This window comes from Malaclemys terrapin, chromosome 1 (genome assembly GCF_027887155.1).
Source record: "Malaclemys terrapin pileata isolate rMalTer1 chromosome 1, rMalTer1.hap1, whole genome shotgun sequence".
NCBI lineage: Eukaryota > Metazoa > Chordata > Testudines > Emydidae > Malaclemys > Malaclemys terrapin.
Window position 1 is genome coordinate 93,527,136 of NC_071505.1, and position 14,192 is coordinate 93,541,327.

Consider the following 14,192-nt stretch of genomic DNA (forward strand, 5'->3'; position numbering starts at 1 on the left):
CAGGTTAGATTTAGCATTCATCATCCCAATTCCTCCTTCCCACCAAAAATGGACCCCCAGTCCACAATTACTTATCTTGTGGGTTTTTAACTATATATATACATATATATACACACAACCACAATTGACTGGAATTTTATTTTTGATTTTTTTTTTCTCTTGCATGTTGAGGAGATTGGGGCAACTTTTTTTTATTTTCTCTTAAAATAGGTATAAGGCAGATAGGTCCCAGCCCAATCTTTTTCGTGAGGTTTGTGTGTGAAAACTTACTGCAGAGCTGAGGAGGCCTCTCTGCTATAATATGCTAACTGAATTTCGGGAGGTATTGAGAGGTGGGGAATTCTGGGGAGTCAAGGCACGCTTCCTTTAATGTAATAAATCCAAGGGAGCAGTGCTCATTTGTTTTCTAGATCTGAGGTGGTGTGGTTTTTTTTTTTTTTTTAAACTGAATATTGATGCTTGTACTCTGGCATAAGTAAACTTCTAAGGAAAACTCTGCTTGTTTGGCTCAGTTTGGAGGGATTCTGAGTGTTGCCCCACAAATAAAGTGTAAAACTGTTCTGGTTGGCATTTTTGCAGCTCCTGTTGCAGCAGCCTTCCTTCTGAAGTAACTTCTATGATGTGTGGTAAGGAGAAGGGGAATAAAGCCCCGGTGTCAGAGACCAGAAACTTGTTTCCATTTGGTGTCTCAAACCCCAGATCTAATCACTGTAAGAACTTCTATTGTTAAAATATAACATCTATTTGAAATATTTACCACTGAAGTTCTTTCGCAATGATCGTTAAATTGCAGGAATGGATGGAATCTGCAGATGGATGGAATCTGGTTACTGACTTCTTAAATCAACTTCTGCCCTCAAATTCCCATTGCTGGGGTCACTAAGATAACTATTCAGTAGAAGGCACAGAAACACTGACCAGAATTAAGATGATGATCAGTACTGTTTGTGTATATTCTTAGTGAGCAAAGCACCTGGTCATGGGGAGTGTTCAGAGTGCCACTCTCCTGAGTGAAATGAAGCAAAGTTTTCTCACTTAAAACTTAATGGGATTTGGTGTGGAGCGGGGGAGGTGCAACTGGAAACCCCTCTTCATGAGGTGAGGAGAGAGCTGGTTAGTGTCCTGATTCTGAAGCTACTTTTCCTTCATACCTTGGATTGCCTAGTGCTTTCCCTGGTATTTCCCCAGTCCCAGCAGTCCCTTTTGAGATCAGCTCTTGCAGGTAGGTAGCATTCTAGGAAATGTTAGAAAAAAGTGGAAATTTAGTAAACATTTTAATTCAATCTTGTTTATTCTGCAGGCCAAGGTAGGTGTGGGGGTTTTCCCCTTTAAATAGTAAAGTTTGTCTACTGTGTGATTGCCATGAGCAGGCGGTTCTGGGGCAGTAGATCATAGAGAGAGTTGGCTGCTCTTGTGTTCGGATAACTTGGCAGGAAATCAGAGCCATATACCGATTTTGCGAGGCATAATCCTTGCGTTACAAGAGTTTGTTGTGATTTTATTTTCCTTTGGGGGAGTCTGTAGTAGTCACAAACAAGGCATCTCAACCCTTCTGAAAGGCAGCCCAACCCTTTGGTAGGAGAGCAGAACATTTGATAGCCCCAGGAGAGAGGGCTTGCTTAAAAACTTTTTTTTAAGACATCTTCCCCTTAGGGCTTAGTGTGAAGGGTGGGATGAATATATGGTTTGTGTGCAGCATACAGGTAGGTTATCAGCACAATCTCAGGGGGACAGCTAACTTTCCCTTAACACCCCCATCTTTCTTAAGTTGAGGCTATTTTAAAAATTAACTAGTACTTTGGCAAGAAATTTTTGTGCTTGTGTGTTTAAATGATGGCCACAAATGAACTCTTACTGTCCCAGCACTGACTGATCTGTTGTCTTTTATCTCCCCCACAAGCAAGCGTGGAACTGTTCTTCATTTGTGAGTTTCTGTGGGCGTGGAAGGGCATGGGGTGGGACACACTGCCTGGCTGGCTTTACAATGGGTCTCTGGAAAGCCAAAACTGCCTTGTGGTGTGCTGTAGCTTTCACTTCTTCCTTCAGGGACTTGGGTAGATGTAAAACAGTTATGCTGAGGTCTTGCAATGCTTTATTGTAATTTGATGTCAGCTGCAGTCCAGTCTCTCTCATGCCCAATCTTGAATGTTAATTTGATTGTTGAATGCACAGTAGCATGTGCTGCCCTGTCTCACCTGGTGCTTGCTGTTCTGTTCCATATACCAGCTGAAGAGCCCTTGTTGATACAGTGTTAACATCTATTAATGTTTGCATTGTTCTCAATCTGTAAATGTTTGTGGGAGTGTCAAATGAGTCTGGCATCTCCTCCCTTCCCAGTTCCTGAAACAACTTACTGTGTGGATTTCTCTCAACAACTGAAGGGTTAGTGGCTTTTGTGGGGGATCAGTGCTCTGTTCCACACCTTTGCTGGTCTCTGGACACATTCCTGTTGTATTAACGAAGACTTGAATTGAGAGATTCATAAACTTGTGATGTTCAGACAGGATGCTAAGAGCTATGTTACTATTCTTAGTTTGTAAATTGTCCTTTTTGATACCATCTTGTTTTCTTTTGTAGGTATAAATAAAAACACTGTTGTCAATAAAATGTAAGCCTTTGTTTTTGTTTCCAGACTGTAAATGGTTTTTACCCCCATTCTCCACTTACCCCTGTGGGGGGCGACAACTCACCCTCCCAGACCCTGGTGCCCTTTGCCCAGGGGTTCTGCCCACCACAGTACCCCCTCCCTCTGGGTCTCCCCTCCCAGGGGAACCCCCAACCTTCTAAACCCACCTTGCCTCAGTGGCTACTGCCAGTCATCATCTACCCCCGTTTCCTGGGGCAGACGGCAGTCTGTAAACCACTCATGGGCAAGGGAGGTTGGACCAGCTGCCTTTGCCTATCTCTGGGCTGCCCCTCTGCAGCCCTAGTACCCTTTTGTGGGCCTTCAACTCGGCCTGCAGCCTGAGGCTTTGCTAGGCTGGAGCTCCCCAGGTCCCTCTGTCCTTCCCCAGCACTGCTCCACCCTAGGTACCCTCAGCTTCCCAGGCAGCCAGGTCCTTCTCTCTCTAGAAGCTGGAGAGAGAGTGTCCTTGTCTGTGGCCCTCAGCTCTCTTACAGTGCCAGCTGTGGCTGCTTCCCCCAATCAGCCTGGCCTTTTTCCAGCCACACTCCTCTCCCAGGGCTGTTTTAAACCCTTCAGGGCAGCACCCCACTACACACCCATTTTATATAACAAAAAATAATCCAGGGAATAGTCACGTCTGTCAGCAACCAAATATATTTTAATAAAAATGCTATCAGAACATCAGGGACTGTGATCGAAAGGGGTTGAGTAGAGCAGAATGTTTGAATATTTACAATATTGAAAGGTCTTCAGATGTAATCCTTGCCATTTTAATGGAAAGATGTTCCCTTAAAAATATTACAGGGCCTGGATAGACTGGGATATGGGGAATTGCACCTCTTTGATTACCAGTTCATATTGGCTTAAGTGGCAGTAATCACATGGCTGCAAGACCACTGCAAACACATGACAGTAATTGTAAGTGGTCTGTCTGCCACTGTTTTCCCAATATGAAATCGACTGGTGGTTTTTGGTGTTTTGGGTACCTGTTTGCTAAGAACTGAGCAACTGTTTTACAGCTGGCAGTCTTTGAAAGACTAAAAAATAGGCTGTGGAAACCAAACTTTTCACTCCTTGAGGTGATCCCTTAGGGTCAGGATTAAGGCAGATTTTGGAAGTGGGTGGGGGGAGGAAAAGAGAAGAGAGAATAAAGCTTGCACTTCTGTATCTACTATGAGAATAGAGGACTTCAGTCACTAGCCAGAACCATTCACCAGTACAAAATTCACTTAAGAAAAAAACACTAGCACACATTTAAGGAAAAGCCCTACGCAGATCAAGAGCTTATCAGCCATCCAAGCCACACTCTCTTACTGGCGCTGAGTTGAGATGCCATTTTTGTCAATGTGGGGCAGAAGAAGAAAGCTGTGATCTTGGAACTGCATCTGCAGGAACTTCTTGTGTGGTGCTGTTTTCAGACGGGCATTGGGAGACTTAGCTTCTTTCCCTTCAGGACTGTGCAAGGAAGAGGAAGAAAGCATAGTGAATGAAACTTGAGGAAAGTCACTGTTTCACTTCCCCAGTAAAGTCCCTGTGCCTGCTCTCTAAAGCATAACACTGTCATCTGCAAGGTTAACAGCTCACAACTAATTAGAATGGATGTCAGCAGGGGATTACTGGTGGCAGAGGCCTGCCAGGGAGAGAGAGAGTTACTTTTAAGCCTCACATGATTTTAGTGCGGGTAGAGAGCATCCTTAACACCACCTTGTTCCTTAGTCACTAGGACAGCACTAGAGCCTGCTTATCTTCAAGAGCCAAATGCCTTGTCCTGAGTTTAGTGCCATATGCTACCACCACCAGAGGATACAACCTGTATTGCCAAGTTCTTGGATGTCCCCCTCTCTAAGGGTCTTGAAGAACTGTGCAGGCTTAGTGGGATTAATGTGTGCAAAACGAGCTTTGGGAAGAGGGAGACATTCATATTCAGTTCTTGGTTGAAAACAGCTGCTGCAACATGGGCAGGGGGCCCTAGAAATGGAGGAATGCCCTTCATGAAAATGAGTCATTCTGAATTATCTCCATCTTTCATAGCCATCTGGGTCATGTGTGGGTTCACTGTCTTCACCTATGAAATCCTTAATTTTTCTCAATTAGTGTAAAATCGTGCAATATGTGGTCAGGGATCAAACTTTAGACCACTGAGTGGTGCTACTGGGACTGTAGCCTGAACTCTACCAAAAAGCGTGTATGTTTGCTAAGTATTTCACAACTTGCTGCTAAATGTGCAGCAACAGTTTGGGTTTGCCATCTCATTCTTCAGTTGGACGATGAAACTGGGCTATTGTGGCTGGCTGTCCTCCACTCGAGGGACAAGTGTGGTGATCGCATATATTAAAGGGAGAGCTGGTGCTGACGCTTTATAAAGGAAAGTGTTAAGCAACCTTAACGAAGACCCTGTTTTCAGAAGTTTCCAAAACTAATCATTCAAGCTAGAGGTTTCCATGCCTTAGGCTGACTTTTGGGAAAGTGTCAGTGAAAACACTTCAGACACTTCTGAAAATGAGATTTGGAGAGAGTGCATTGTTTTGCCCATGTTTAATTTAAAGCAAATTCTTGCAGCAGTTTCATTGAGAATCTCTACTGTCTCCATGCTTTGGTGCAGGGACTTGAAAATTGGCAAAGGCAGTGGTTGCCTTTGTATAAGGGATGTGCTTTTTGCTGTTTCCATGAAAATCCACCCACATTTGACTCAATTTGTTGGAAAATCTGTCTGCATATGCTCTGTAGAGACTTGGTAAGAGTTTTACAGTTAAACTCTCTGAAGATTCAGTCTACTGAGCATTCCTCAGGAGTTGGGCAGGACCTTCCCTGTAATTAAAAGTTGTGGGGAGCTGTTTCTGCACTGAGATATGGGAGACTGTCTCTTAGGGCAAGTCTATACTTAAAACTCTGTCGCGATGCAGCTGTGTTGCATTAGTGCTTCAGTGAAGATGTATGCCAGCATAGTTAATCCACCTCCACAAGAGGCAGTAGCTATGTCGACAGGAAAAGCCCTCCTATCGACATAGTGCTGTGTACACCAGGGGTTGGGTTTGTATAACTGCATTGCTTAAAGCGGTGGATTTTTTCACAAATCTGAGCGACATAGTTATACCCTTGTAAGTTGATAGTATAGACCTGGCATTATGCTTTTGTATTTCCTTTGCTGATACCTGAGCAGTGTGGAGAAGAAGAAACAGCCTGATTGAAACAGAGGGTGGAGGAATCAAGGCAGGGGGGCAGAGACTGCAGTAGGGATCAGAGAGGCTGTAACGGAACAGGCAGAAGGAGGGGATGGTGAAAAAGGGGTCTGAAACCACTGAATACACTCTTCCAAAGCCTGGAATGGAACCTACAGTTGGAGAGTTTCAACATTCCTCTGCTGTTCAACAAATAGCTGGCAACGTGTCTCATCCCCCTCTAGTGGCTTGCCCTCATAAAATGACAAGAGGCAGCAGTTGCTGTGGATTTAAAGGTCTCTCCCTTGCTGATGACACGAGTGTGTGTGTGTGTGTGGGGGGGGGGGGGTTCAACATGGTTCCATATAAATTTTCCCCAAAAAACCTAGGAAACTACACATTGAGGTTGCAAAGTCAAGCACTCAAAAGTTAAGAAATACCTGAATTAGAGTTCTCTATACAACTTTAATTTGGCCACCTTGTATATATGCATTATGTGATGGTCTTTAATTACATGATCACAGAGAGGGGTTCTTTTTCCACAGGACCCCTGCCTCAGTACACAGGATAAACCTACTCTGGGGAGGAACCAGGATTGTGAAGGAGGTTGTGGGCTTGCAGGACCCCTGCCTCATTTGTTGCAGTACTTGGAAGGTACATGATAAATGAGGCAAGAAACTTGAGCAAGAGAAAGGATGGTCTTCTGGTTTAGACAGTTAAGTGACACCTGGATAGTTGGATTCTATCCCTGCCTCTGCCAGAGTTCCTATACGATGTCAGGCAGGTCACTTAAACTGCATTTCAGGTGGCCATTGTTTGTGTTTCTCATTGTCTGCCCAGCTTGAGACCTTTGGTTCTGATTTGCAAAAGTATTCATCATTCATTCACAACTCCACTAGCTCTGGTCTGAACATAACATGCTATAAAAATGCAGAGTCCTTTAAAAATGCGGGCCAGAAGTATCTCTGTATAGGAACCCAACATTAGTGGACATGTAACAATTTTGGCCTTAATCTTTCTGTGCCTCATTTTCCCCATGTTTGAAATGGAGATACTTGCCCCCCTTATAGGGGAGTTGAAGATAATGTTTGTGAAGCACTTAAATATTGCAGTGATGAACACCATAGAAAAGTCCACAAGGACAGTAATTGTATATGCAGAGCAGGATTTGGACAAAGTACAGCAGTGGTCACCAACCAGTTGATCATAATTGATTGATCGATCCTGGAGCCTCTGACAGTCGATTGCTAAAAGTCTGGCGGCACAGTGGGGGTAAGGCAGGCTCCCTGCCTGCCCTGGCCCCAGGCTGTCCTGGAAGCACCACCCCCACAGCTCCCATTGGCCGGGAATGGGGAACTGCGGCCAATGGGAGCTGCAGGGGCGGTGCTTGTAGGCAGGAGCAGCGAGTGGAGCCGTGTGTCCCTGCTCCATGGCTGGCTGCTTCTGGGAGCGGTGTGGGGCCAGAGTGGGCAGGGAGCTGGCCATAGCCCCACTGCACCATTGATTGGGAGCTGCTGAATCCCCTCCCAGAGCCAGTACCCCAAACCCCCTCCTGTACCCCAATCCCCTGCCCCAGCCCTGAACTCCCTCCCAGAGCCAGCACCCCGAGCCTCCTCCTGCACCCCACGCCCCAGCCCTGAGCCCCCTCCTAGAGCCCGCACTCCACACCCCCTCCTGCACTCCAACACTCTGCCCCAGCCCGGAGTCCTGTCCTGTATCCAGCCTCCCTCCTAGAGCTTCCACTCCTCATCCTCTCCTATACCCCAACCCCTTGCCCCGGGCTCAGCCTGGAGCCCTCTCCCACATTCCAAACCCCTTGGCTCCAGCCCAGAGCCCACACCCTAACCACCTGCCCCAGACCAGTGAAAGTGAGGGAGGGTGGTGGAGAGCGAGCGATGGAGGGAGGGGGAAATGGAGAGGGTGGGGCAGGGCCTTGGGGAAGGGGAGAGCTAGATCCTGGGTTGCACTTAAATTCAAAGTTATTTTGTGCATAAAAAGGTTGGAGGCCACTGATGTACTGTAAATAGGACCTGGAACCACATACTGAATGAGGAGGAGCAAACAAAATAGTGAATAGCTTCTCTTTCAATGAGCACTATCCCTCCTTTTGCACTGACTGAGGGAGAGGCCTTACATTGGGGGGGATGGAGCATGTGATCATGTAATTAAAAACTGTCACAATGAATTTGTACAAGGGGGTTGAATTAGATTACACAAGCAAACTTCATTCTGGCATTTCTGATTTTTTTTTGGGTGCTTGACTTTGCAACCATAATGGTTTAAATATTGTTTTGTATGTAACTGTATCCCTTGCATCCGACATGCATCCGACAAAGTGGGCATTCACCCACGAAAGCTTATGCTCCAATACATCTGTTAGTCTTAAAGGTGCCACGAGACTCTCTGTTGCTGTATCCCTTGAAAGACTGAAAGTCTGAAGAGGGGTGAAAACAAATGCAGTCTGCTACAGTATCTCTTGTTTTAAGGGTAGTTATGAAGATGGTCAAATGCCTAGCTTCCATCCCCACCCTAACCTGCTTATGGAGGTGAGCCAAATATACCCCTTTTCTTCCTGCTTTCACCCTCAGCCCAGCTCCCTACCTACCTTTAGTGACGTAGAGATAGAAGAAATCACAGTAGAAGATGGTCTGTACCACCCCAGAAACCACGGCAATCTGGTCATAGAAATTCTCTGTGTGGTAGCGCCAGATCCAGTTGGCAAGGTAGAGCGCACGATAGAGACCCAGGAAGAAGAGGTAGTGGGTCGTGATGGTCTCTGCCTCCCCTGTCTTACTGATCATGAAGAGCTGAGGAAGGATGGCCACTGATTCCAGGTAGATGGAGAAGGTCCAGAGGATCTGTGGGAAGAGGGAAACAATTCAGAGGAGAATCTTACTGGCCAATTAATTTCAGTAGTCTTTAAAGGCTTCACTCTGGAATCAGAGCCTGTTGTGCTGATGCACGGTACAAACTGTCCCTGCCCCAAAGAGCTTTCAACCTATTCTAAGGCCAGAAGTAACAAGTACGCATAGCAAATAATAGGGGTAAAGGGGAGGATGAGGGTAACAGTGCTACTCTGTTTGCGTAGGCTGACAATGCCCAATTTGGTGATTCTAAATCATTTAGATCTTCGGGTGAGAGAAGGAGAGTGTTTAAATACATAACTCAGCTGTTCCTACTGGCCCTTTACCTAATCAGACGTGCCCTGTTGAATGCAGGTGCCAGTCTCATTTCATTTCTTTGTGAAGTGGGGAGGCTCAATCCTGAAAACCACTATACTCATTGGTTTTGGTTGGTTTCCTTGTTAGTAATATTAGCTGAAAAGCCGAAGATTGAATTGAGTTATGAAGAATGAACCTTTAGGTGTAGCTCTTCCAGGTCAGGACTGAGGCATGAGTGAGGTGAGGCTGCAGAAACTTGAACAGCTGTTTGTCTTGTCTGTCAAAGAGTCTGTCTCCAAAGACTGCCTGTCTGGCCCCTTTCTTCACAAAATTTACTTCCATGCTCTGCTGATCATCTAAATCCCAACTAGTTTCAACTAAGTGGTTATCACCTTCTTTTTTCCCCTCCCATCCCTTCAATTTTTGGACTTCCTTACCTCTAAGGGGGTAAAGCTGTGGTTCTCCAGAAATGACAAGCCTGTGACGGGGACCAAGAGGAATTCCAGACGGAAAGAGTCATGCTCTCTGTCAAATGTTTTCTGGAACTTCACGTAGATCATATACACTGTGATGTAGGCGCACACCAAGAAAATGACCTGCAGAGCGGGGAAGTAGCAAAAAAGGTCTTTTGAAAGACATTTGTCTTGCATCCTATTGTCTTCTCCACTGAAAAGGGACTGGCTTATTTGCTTGCCTAATTCAAGTCCTGCTTTTAAGCTGCTGGTGGTGGGGAAGTTAGTGCTCTGGACTGCCCTCTGGAAGACCCAGGATTGATTCCCATCTCTGCTGCTCTCCCTCCTGGGGATGCTGCAATGGCTGGGCCACGTGACCCTAGGACAGAGGTGGGCAAACTATGGCCCGGGGGCCACATCCGGCCCGCGGGACCATCCTGCCCGGCCCTTGAGCTCCCAGCCGGGGAGGCTAGCCCCCGGCCCCTCCCCTGCTGTTCCCCCGCCCCCGCAGCTTGAGCTTGCCATGCTGTCTGCACTCTGGGTGGCAGGGCTGCAAGGTCCTGCCGGGCAGTGTGGCGGTGTTGCTGGCTCCAGCTGGGCAGAGCAGCTGCCAGTCTTGCTGCTCTGAGTGGCAGGGAGCGGGGGGTGGGTGGGTGGGATTAGGGGCAGGGGGCCATGGGGGCAGTCAGGGGACAGGGGGCAGGGGGCAGATGGATGTGGCGGAGGTTTGGGGGGGCAGTCCGGGGATAGGGAACGGGGGGGTTGGATAGGTGTGTGAATCCTGGGGGGCCTGTCAGGGTTGTGGATAGGGGTCGGGGCAGTCAGGGGACCAGGAGCGGGGGGTTGGATGGGAGTGGAGTCCCAGGGGGGTGGTTAGGGGTGGGGGGTCCAGGGAGGGGACAGTCAGGGGACAAGGAGCAGTGGGGGTTGGATGGTTCTGAAGGGGACAGTGAGGGGGTGGAGAGGGGTGGGGGCCAGGCTGTTTGGGGAGGCACAGCCTTCCCTACCCGGCCCTCCATACAGTTTTGGAACCCCGATGTGGCCCTCGGGCCAAAAATTTTGCCCACTGCTGCCCTAGGAGATACTGCTCCTGTACTGCCATGTAGAAGACAAAGGTCTTTTCTCTTGCTACTTTTGTCTTGACAGGAGGTGTTGGTCCTGTGCCTACTGTGCAGGACACCCAGGTTTGAATCCCAGTCTCCTGCTTCTGGATTTGGTGGGCAGTGGAATCAGCTTGTTGGAGCTGCTGTGTGAGTTGGCTGTTGTCATTTGTCTCTGGTCAATGGAGGAATAGTAGATCTAAAGGACAGTTTTATCCCTCCCAGGCCAAAGGGAAGTTTACTGTAATTTTGGGGGTCTTGTAGAAAGCTCCCCGCAAAATTTAAAATCCCGATTTGGTGAATGTCTGTCATCACTTTCCCCAAGTAACTACAATGAGGAGCCTATGGGGTTGCTTGCAGTGGGGCTCCTGCAGCGCCTCCCTGCAGTTACCTTCATCACGGTGTTATAGAGTGAGATGAAGGTGGTGAACAGGTCAAGATAGCGGGTCGTGAAGACAAGAGTGAAAAGGATCTGGCTCTTCCCGGAGATACCTACACATCAGGGGAAGGAATGGGAGATAAGACAAGTAAGAGAGGAAAGGTTTGGAGACACACACAGCTATTGAAAACTCCACGTGCACATGCCCCCTCATCTTGTGATCAAGGTATCTTCTCCTCTAAGTAACAGTTCAGGGCAAAAAATCCGTCAGCCTTGTTACCTGGTTCTGTTGTGTTTGTAGGACAATAGCTGTTATACAAAGTGGGCATCAGCCCCTCCTTCAAGTGGGAAAGCAGCTACACGTGCAGTCAAATTAATTCACTGAACTAAAATGCAAAATTGATTTGGAAAGTAAATAGCTATTGGCATTAATATCCTACCAGACCCATGTCTTCCCTCTCTGCCTAACTAGCATGCTGAAGCTCATGTTTGGCTGAGCCGTGCATGGCCCAGTAACTGGCCACTTTGCCCTGAGCTATATCTTCCCTGAACTAGGGGAGTGCTCAGCGCATCATTAACCACCCTGTGCTAGATCAAAGCAGTGCAGGGGGTGAGTTACACTGAATACATAGGGAGAAGAGATGATGGGAGGATTTTGTTGCAATAGAGCCAATGTGTTTCAAACCATTTATCTTGGCCTGTGTTAAGTGAGCTTGGCACAGGCAAAACAAGCCAGATTGACAGAACAGGTCTTGTGTGGGCAGTGGCAGTGCAGGATTCCCCAGGCTTGCCTTGCAGGGCTCAGCTCTGGGGTGAGAGGGTGGTCATTTTTCATGCCCCATTCAATACTGGCTCCCCTGAGCCAGGGCCGCCCAGAGGATTCAAGGGGCCTGGGGTCTTTGGTGGCGGGGGCTCCCCACCGCCAAATTGCCACTGAAGACCCGGAGCGGAAGAAACTCCGGGCCCCGCGAGAGTTTTCCGGGGCCCCCGGAGCGAGTGAAGGATCCCTCTCCAGGGGCCCCAAAAAACTCTTGTAGGGGCCCCTGTGGGGCCCGAGTCCTGGGGCAAATTGCCCCACTTCCCCCCCACCCGCCCCTGGGCAGCCCTGGCCTGAGCATGCCTTTCTCCTCTCCCCCTACGTCTTGTTCACACTGATGATATTTTGTGCAATGTCTGCTTCGGGAGCAAGCTGGCTGAGAGATCAGGTCCCAGCCCGTAAATGGTAATAGCTTTCAGTCACCAGTGAACTTGGGGGCAAAGTTGAGGTGCACTGATGAAGATGCTGGGGTATGGAGGGAAACTGGCATTATTTCCACCTATGATGTCCCTGCTGTGAAAGGATAATGGAAAAAAAGACTCCAGGCGGTGGGGCTCTCAGTTCAGCTTCTTTCATCAGCCCGAAAGTCACTCCGAAATTGTGTCAAGTATCAGGGGGTAGTCGTGTTAGTCTGTATCCACAAAAACAACTAGGAGTCTGGTGGCACCTTAAAGACTAACAGATTTATTTGGGCATAAGTTTTCGTGGGTAAAAAACCCACTTCTTCAGATGCATGGAGTGAAAGTTACAGATGCAGGCATTATATAATGACACATGAAGAGAAGGGAGTTACCTCACAAGTGGAGAACCAGTGTTGACAGAAATTGTAAACGCTAAAACTGTTCCCTCTGCTAGGAACCAATGGCTTCTCCTTGCAGACAGCAGCTCAGCAGGGGGTCTCCCTGTTCATTCCCATGGCCTAGCACTTAGAGAAGGGAAAGGACCCTACAGTTGAATTCTGTTCCCAGCTTGGTCACTGACTTACTTGGTGACCTTGGCCAAATGACTTCACCCCTTTCTGCCTGGGTTTCCTCATTTGTAAAATGAAGATAAAACCCCCCTCACAGGGGGTTAAAGCTAAAAGAAGGTTTGTAAAGTGCTTTGAGATGCTGAGAAGGTGCAGAGTATTATTACAGCTCCTCTGCATCATCTGGCCAGCAGACGCGGCCTGTGGGGAGGGACAGCCATTCATCTCCTGTATTGTTACACACCTGGCATTCAGTTGCCCTTTAGCGGGGATGCCTCATAGCCTTTCTTTGTTTCTTTTGCCTGGAAAGGTTTTTACAGCTGCATGCATGCTAATTCCTCCCTGCCTTTCTCCAACCCTAATAACAACTCTCATGTTATCGCCACCCCAAGATAAGCACCTGTGCTAAGAGCTGATGCTTTTTGCCACGTCACAACACCCTCCTCCCAATCAGATCCCTGTCCCGCCCTCCGACGGAAATAATGTTGAGCCAGGATGGCTTTGTTGGCCCCTCTGTGCGGTGGAAGGGTCCTAACAGGGCAGCCCACCAAAAAAGTGGGGGACACAAGTGGGGAAGGAGGAAGATGGGGGAAGAGGTAGTGAGATGGCAGAGTGGGAGGGATGGAGAGAGAGAGATTTAATTCTCCCTAGGAACCCAGTTAGGGAGGGCACAGAGTGCCACTAACTCGCAAGCCATTGATTCTATACACACACACACACACACACACTTTTGGGGGAGAGAACTCACCAGCACAGGACTTGGATCTCCAGATTTTGACCAGTAATATGATCATAGCCAGCAAATGGGAGACATCTCCCAGGATCCGGAATATATTCATTGCTCCAAGAACTTCCCCGAGGCAAATTAATCAGTGCAGTTTTGAAGAGGAGGGAAGGCTTGGGGAGTTCTCTTGGTTTCTCCCAAGAAATTCTCTCTGTTACCTGGTAAAACTCTGCAGTGAATCTTTTCTCTTTCCTGTCCCGGATCAGTTAAACTCTCTCTCCCAATTAAACTTTCTTTCTCTGTGGGTATGGAGTCCCCTGTTCCTGTCTCCTGGCAGACGAATTAACTCTCTCTTTCCTAGTATAAAAACTTTCTCCAGTGATATTCTTACCTCCAGAATGAACTGGTCCCCTCACTCCTCCTGATATATTTAATCTCTGTTCTATCAGACACAATATCTACCTACTCTATGATCTGCCTACGGCCCTTTTCCTCCTGTGTGCCAGTGCAAAGTAGGGGATTGTCCCCCAGAATGTCCCTCCCAGTCTGAGCCTGCTTAGCTGTCCCAGTGCAGGCTGGGTGACGTGGCTGCTGTCTGCATGGGAAGGGCGGAGGAGGAGGCGGGAGAAACTCAGCCGAGTTATTTTCTTTCTTTCTTTTTCCCCACTTGGTCTTCTCAAGTTACAAACCGAAACGTCCTTAAAGGGGAAAAGGCAGATGGAAATGATCAGCCCTTGTCAGAGGCATGGAGCCTTTAGTGATGGAAGAGATCCATTAGGTCACATCATGTTCCTACCCTGATCTGAAC

General features: G+C 47.9%; 1 protein-coding gene across 1 annotated transcript; it reads right to left on the reverse strand.

The window, feature by feature from the left end:
* Positions 1-3,264: 3,264 nt before the first annotated feature.
* KDELR3 (KDEL endoplasmic reticulum protein retention receptor 3) lies at positions 3,265-13,969 on the reverse strand. The gene is made up of 5 exons (XM_054031568.1): positions 13,409-13,969; positions 10,889-10,989; positions 9,383-9,541; positions 8,390-8,642; positions 3,265-4,081 (listed from the first exon to the last, which is right to left on the reverse strand). Exons 1-5 carry the CDS (start codon positions 13,497-13,499, stop codon positions 4,041-4,043), a joined length of 645 nt encoding a protein of 214 aa, XP_053887543.1. The 5' UTR covers positions 13,500-13,969; the 3' UTR covers positions 3,265-4,040.
* Positions 13,970-14,192: the final 223 nt, after the last annotated feature.

Excerpts from the sequence above, each read along its gene's own strand:
- KDELR3 (XM_054031568.1), bottom strand. The coding sequence starts at position 13,499 with ATGAATATATTCCGGATCCTGGGAGATGTCTCCCATTTGCTGGCTATG. Across the intron at positions 10,990-13,408 it reads GAGATCCAAGTCCTGTGCTG|GTATCTCCGGGAAGAGCCAG; the intron begins GTGAGTTCTCTC and ends CCTGATGTGTAG. Across the intron at positions 8,643-9,382 it reads ACAGCTTTACCCCCTTAGAG|ATCCTCTGGACCTTCTCCAT; the intron begins GTAAGGAAGTCC and ends CTCTTCCCACAG.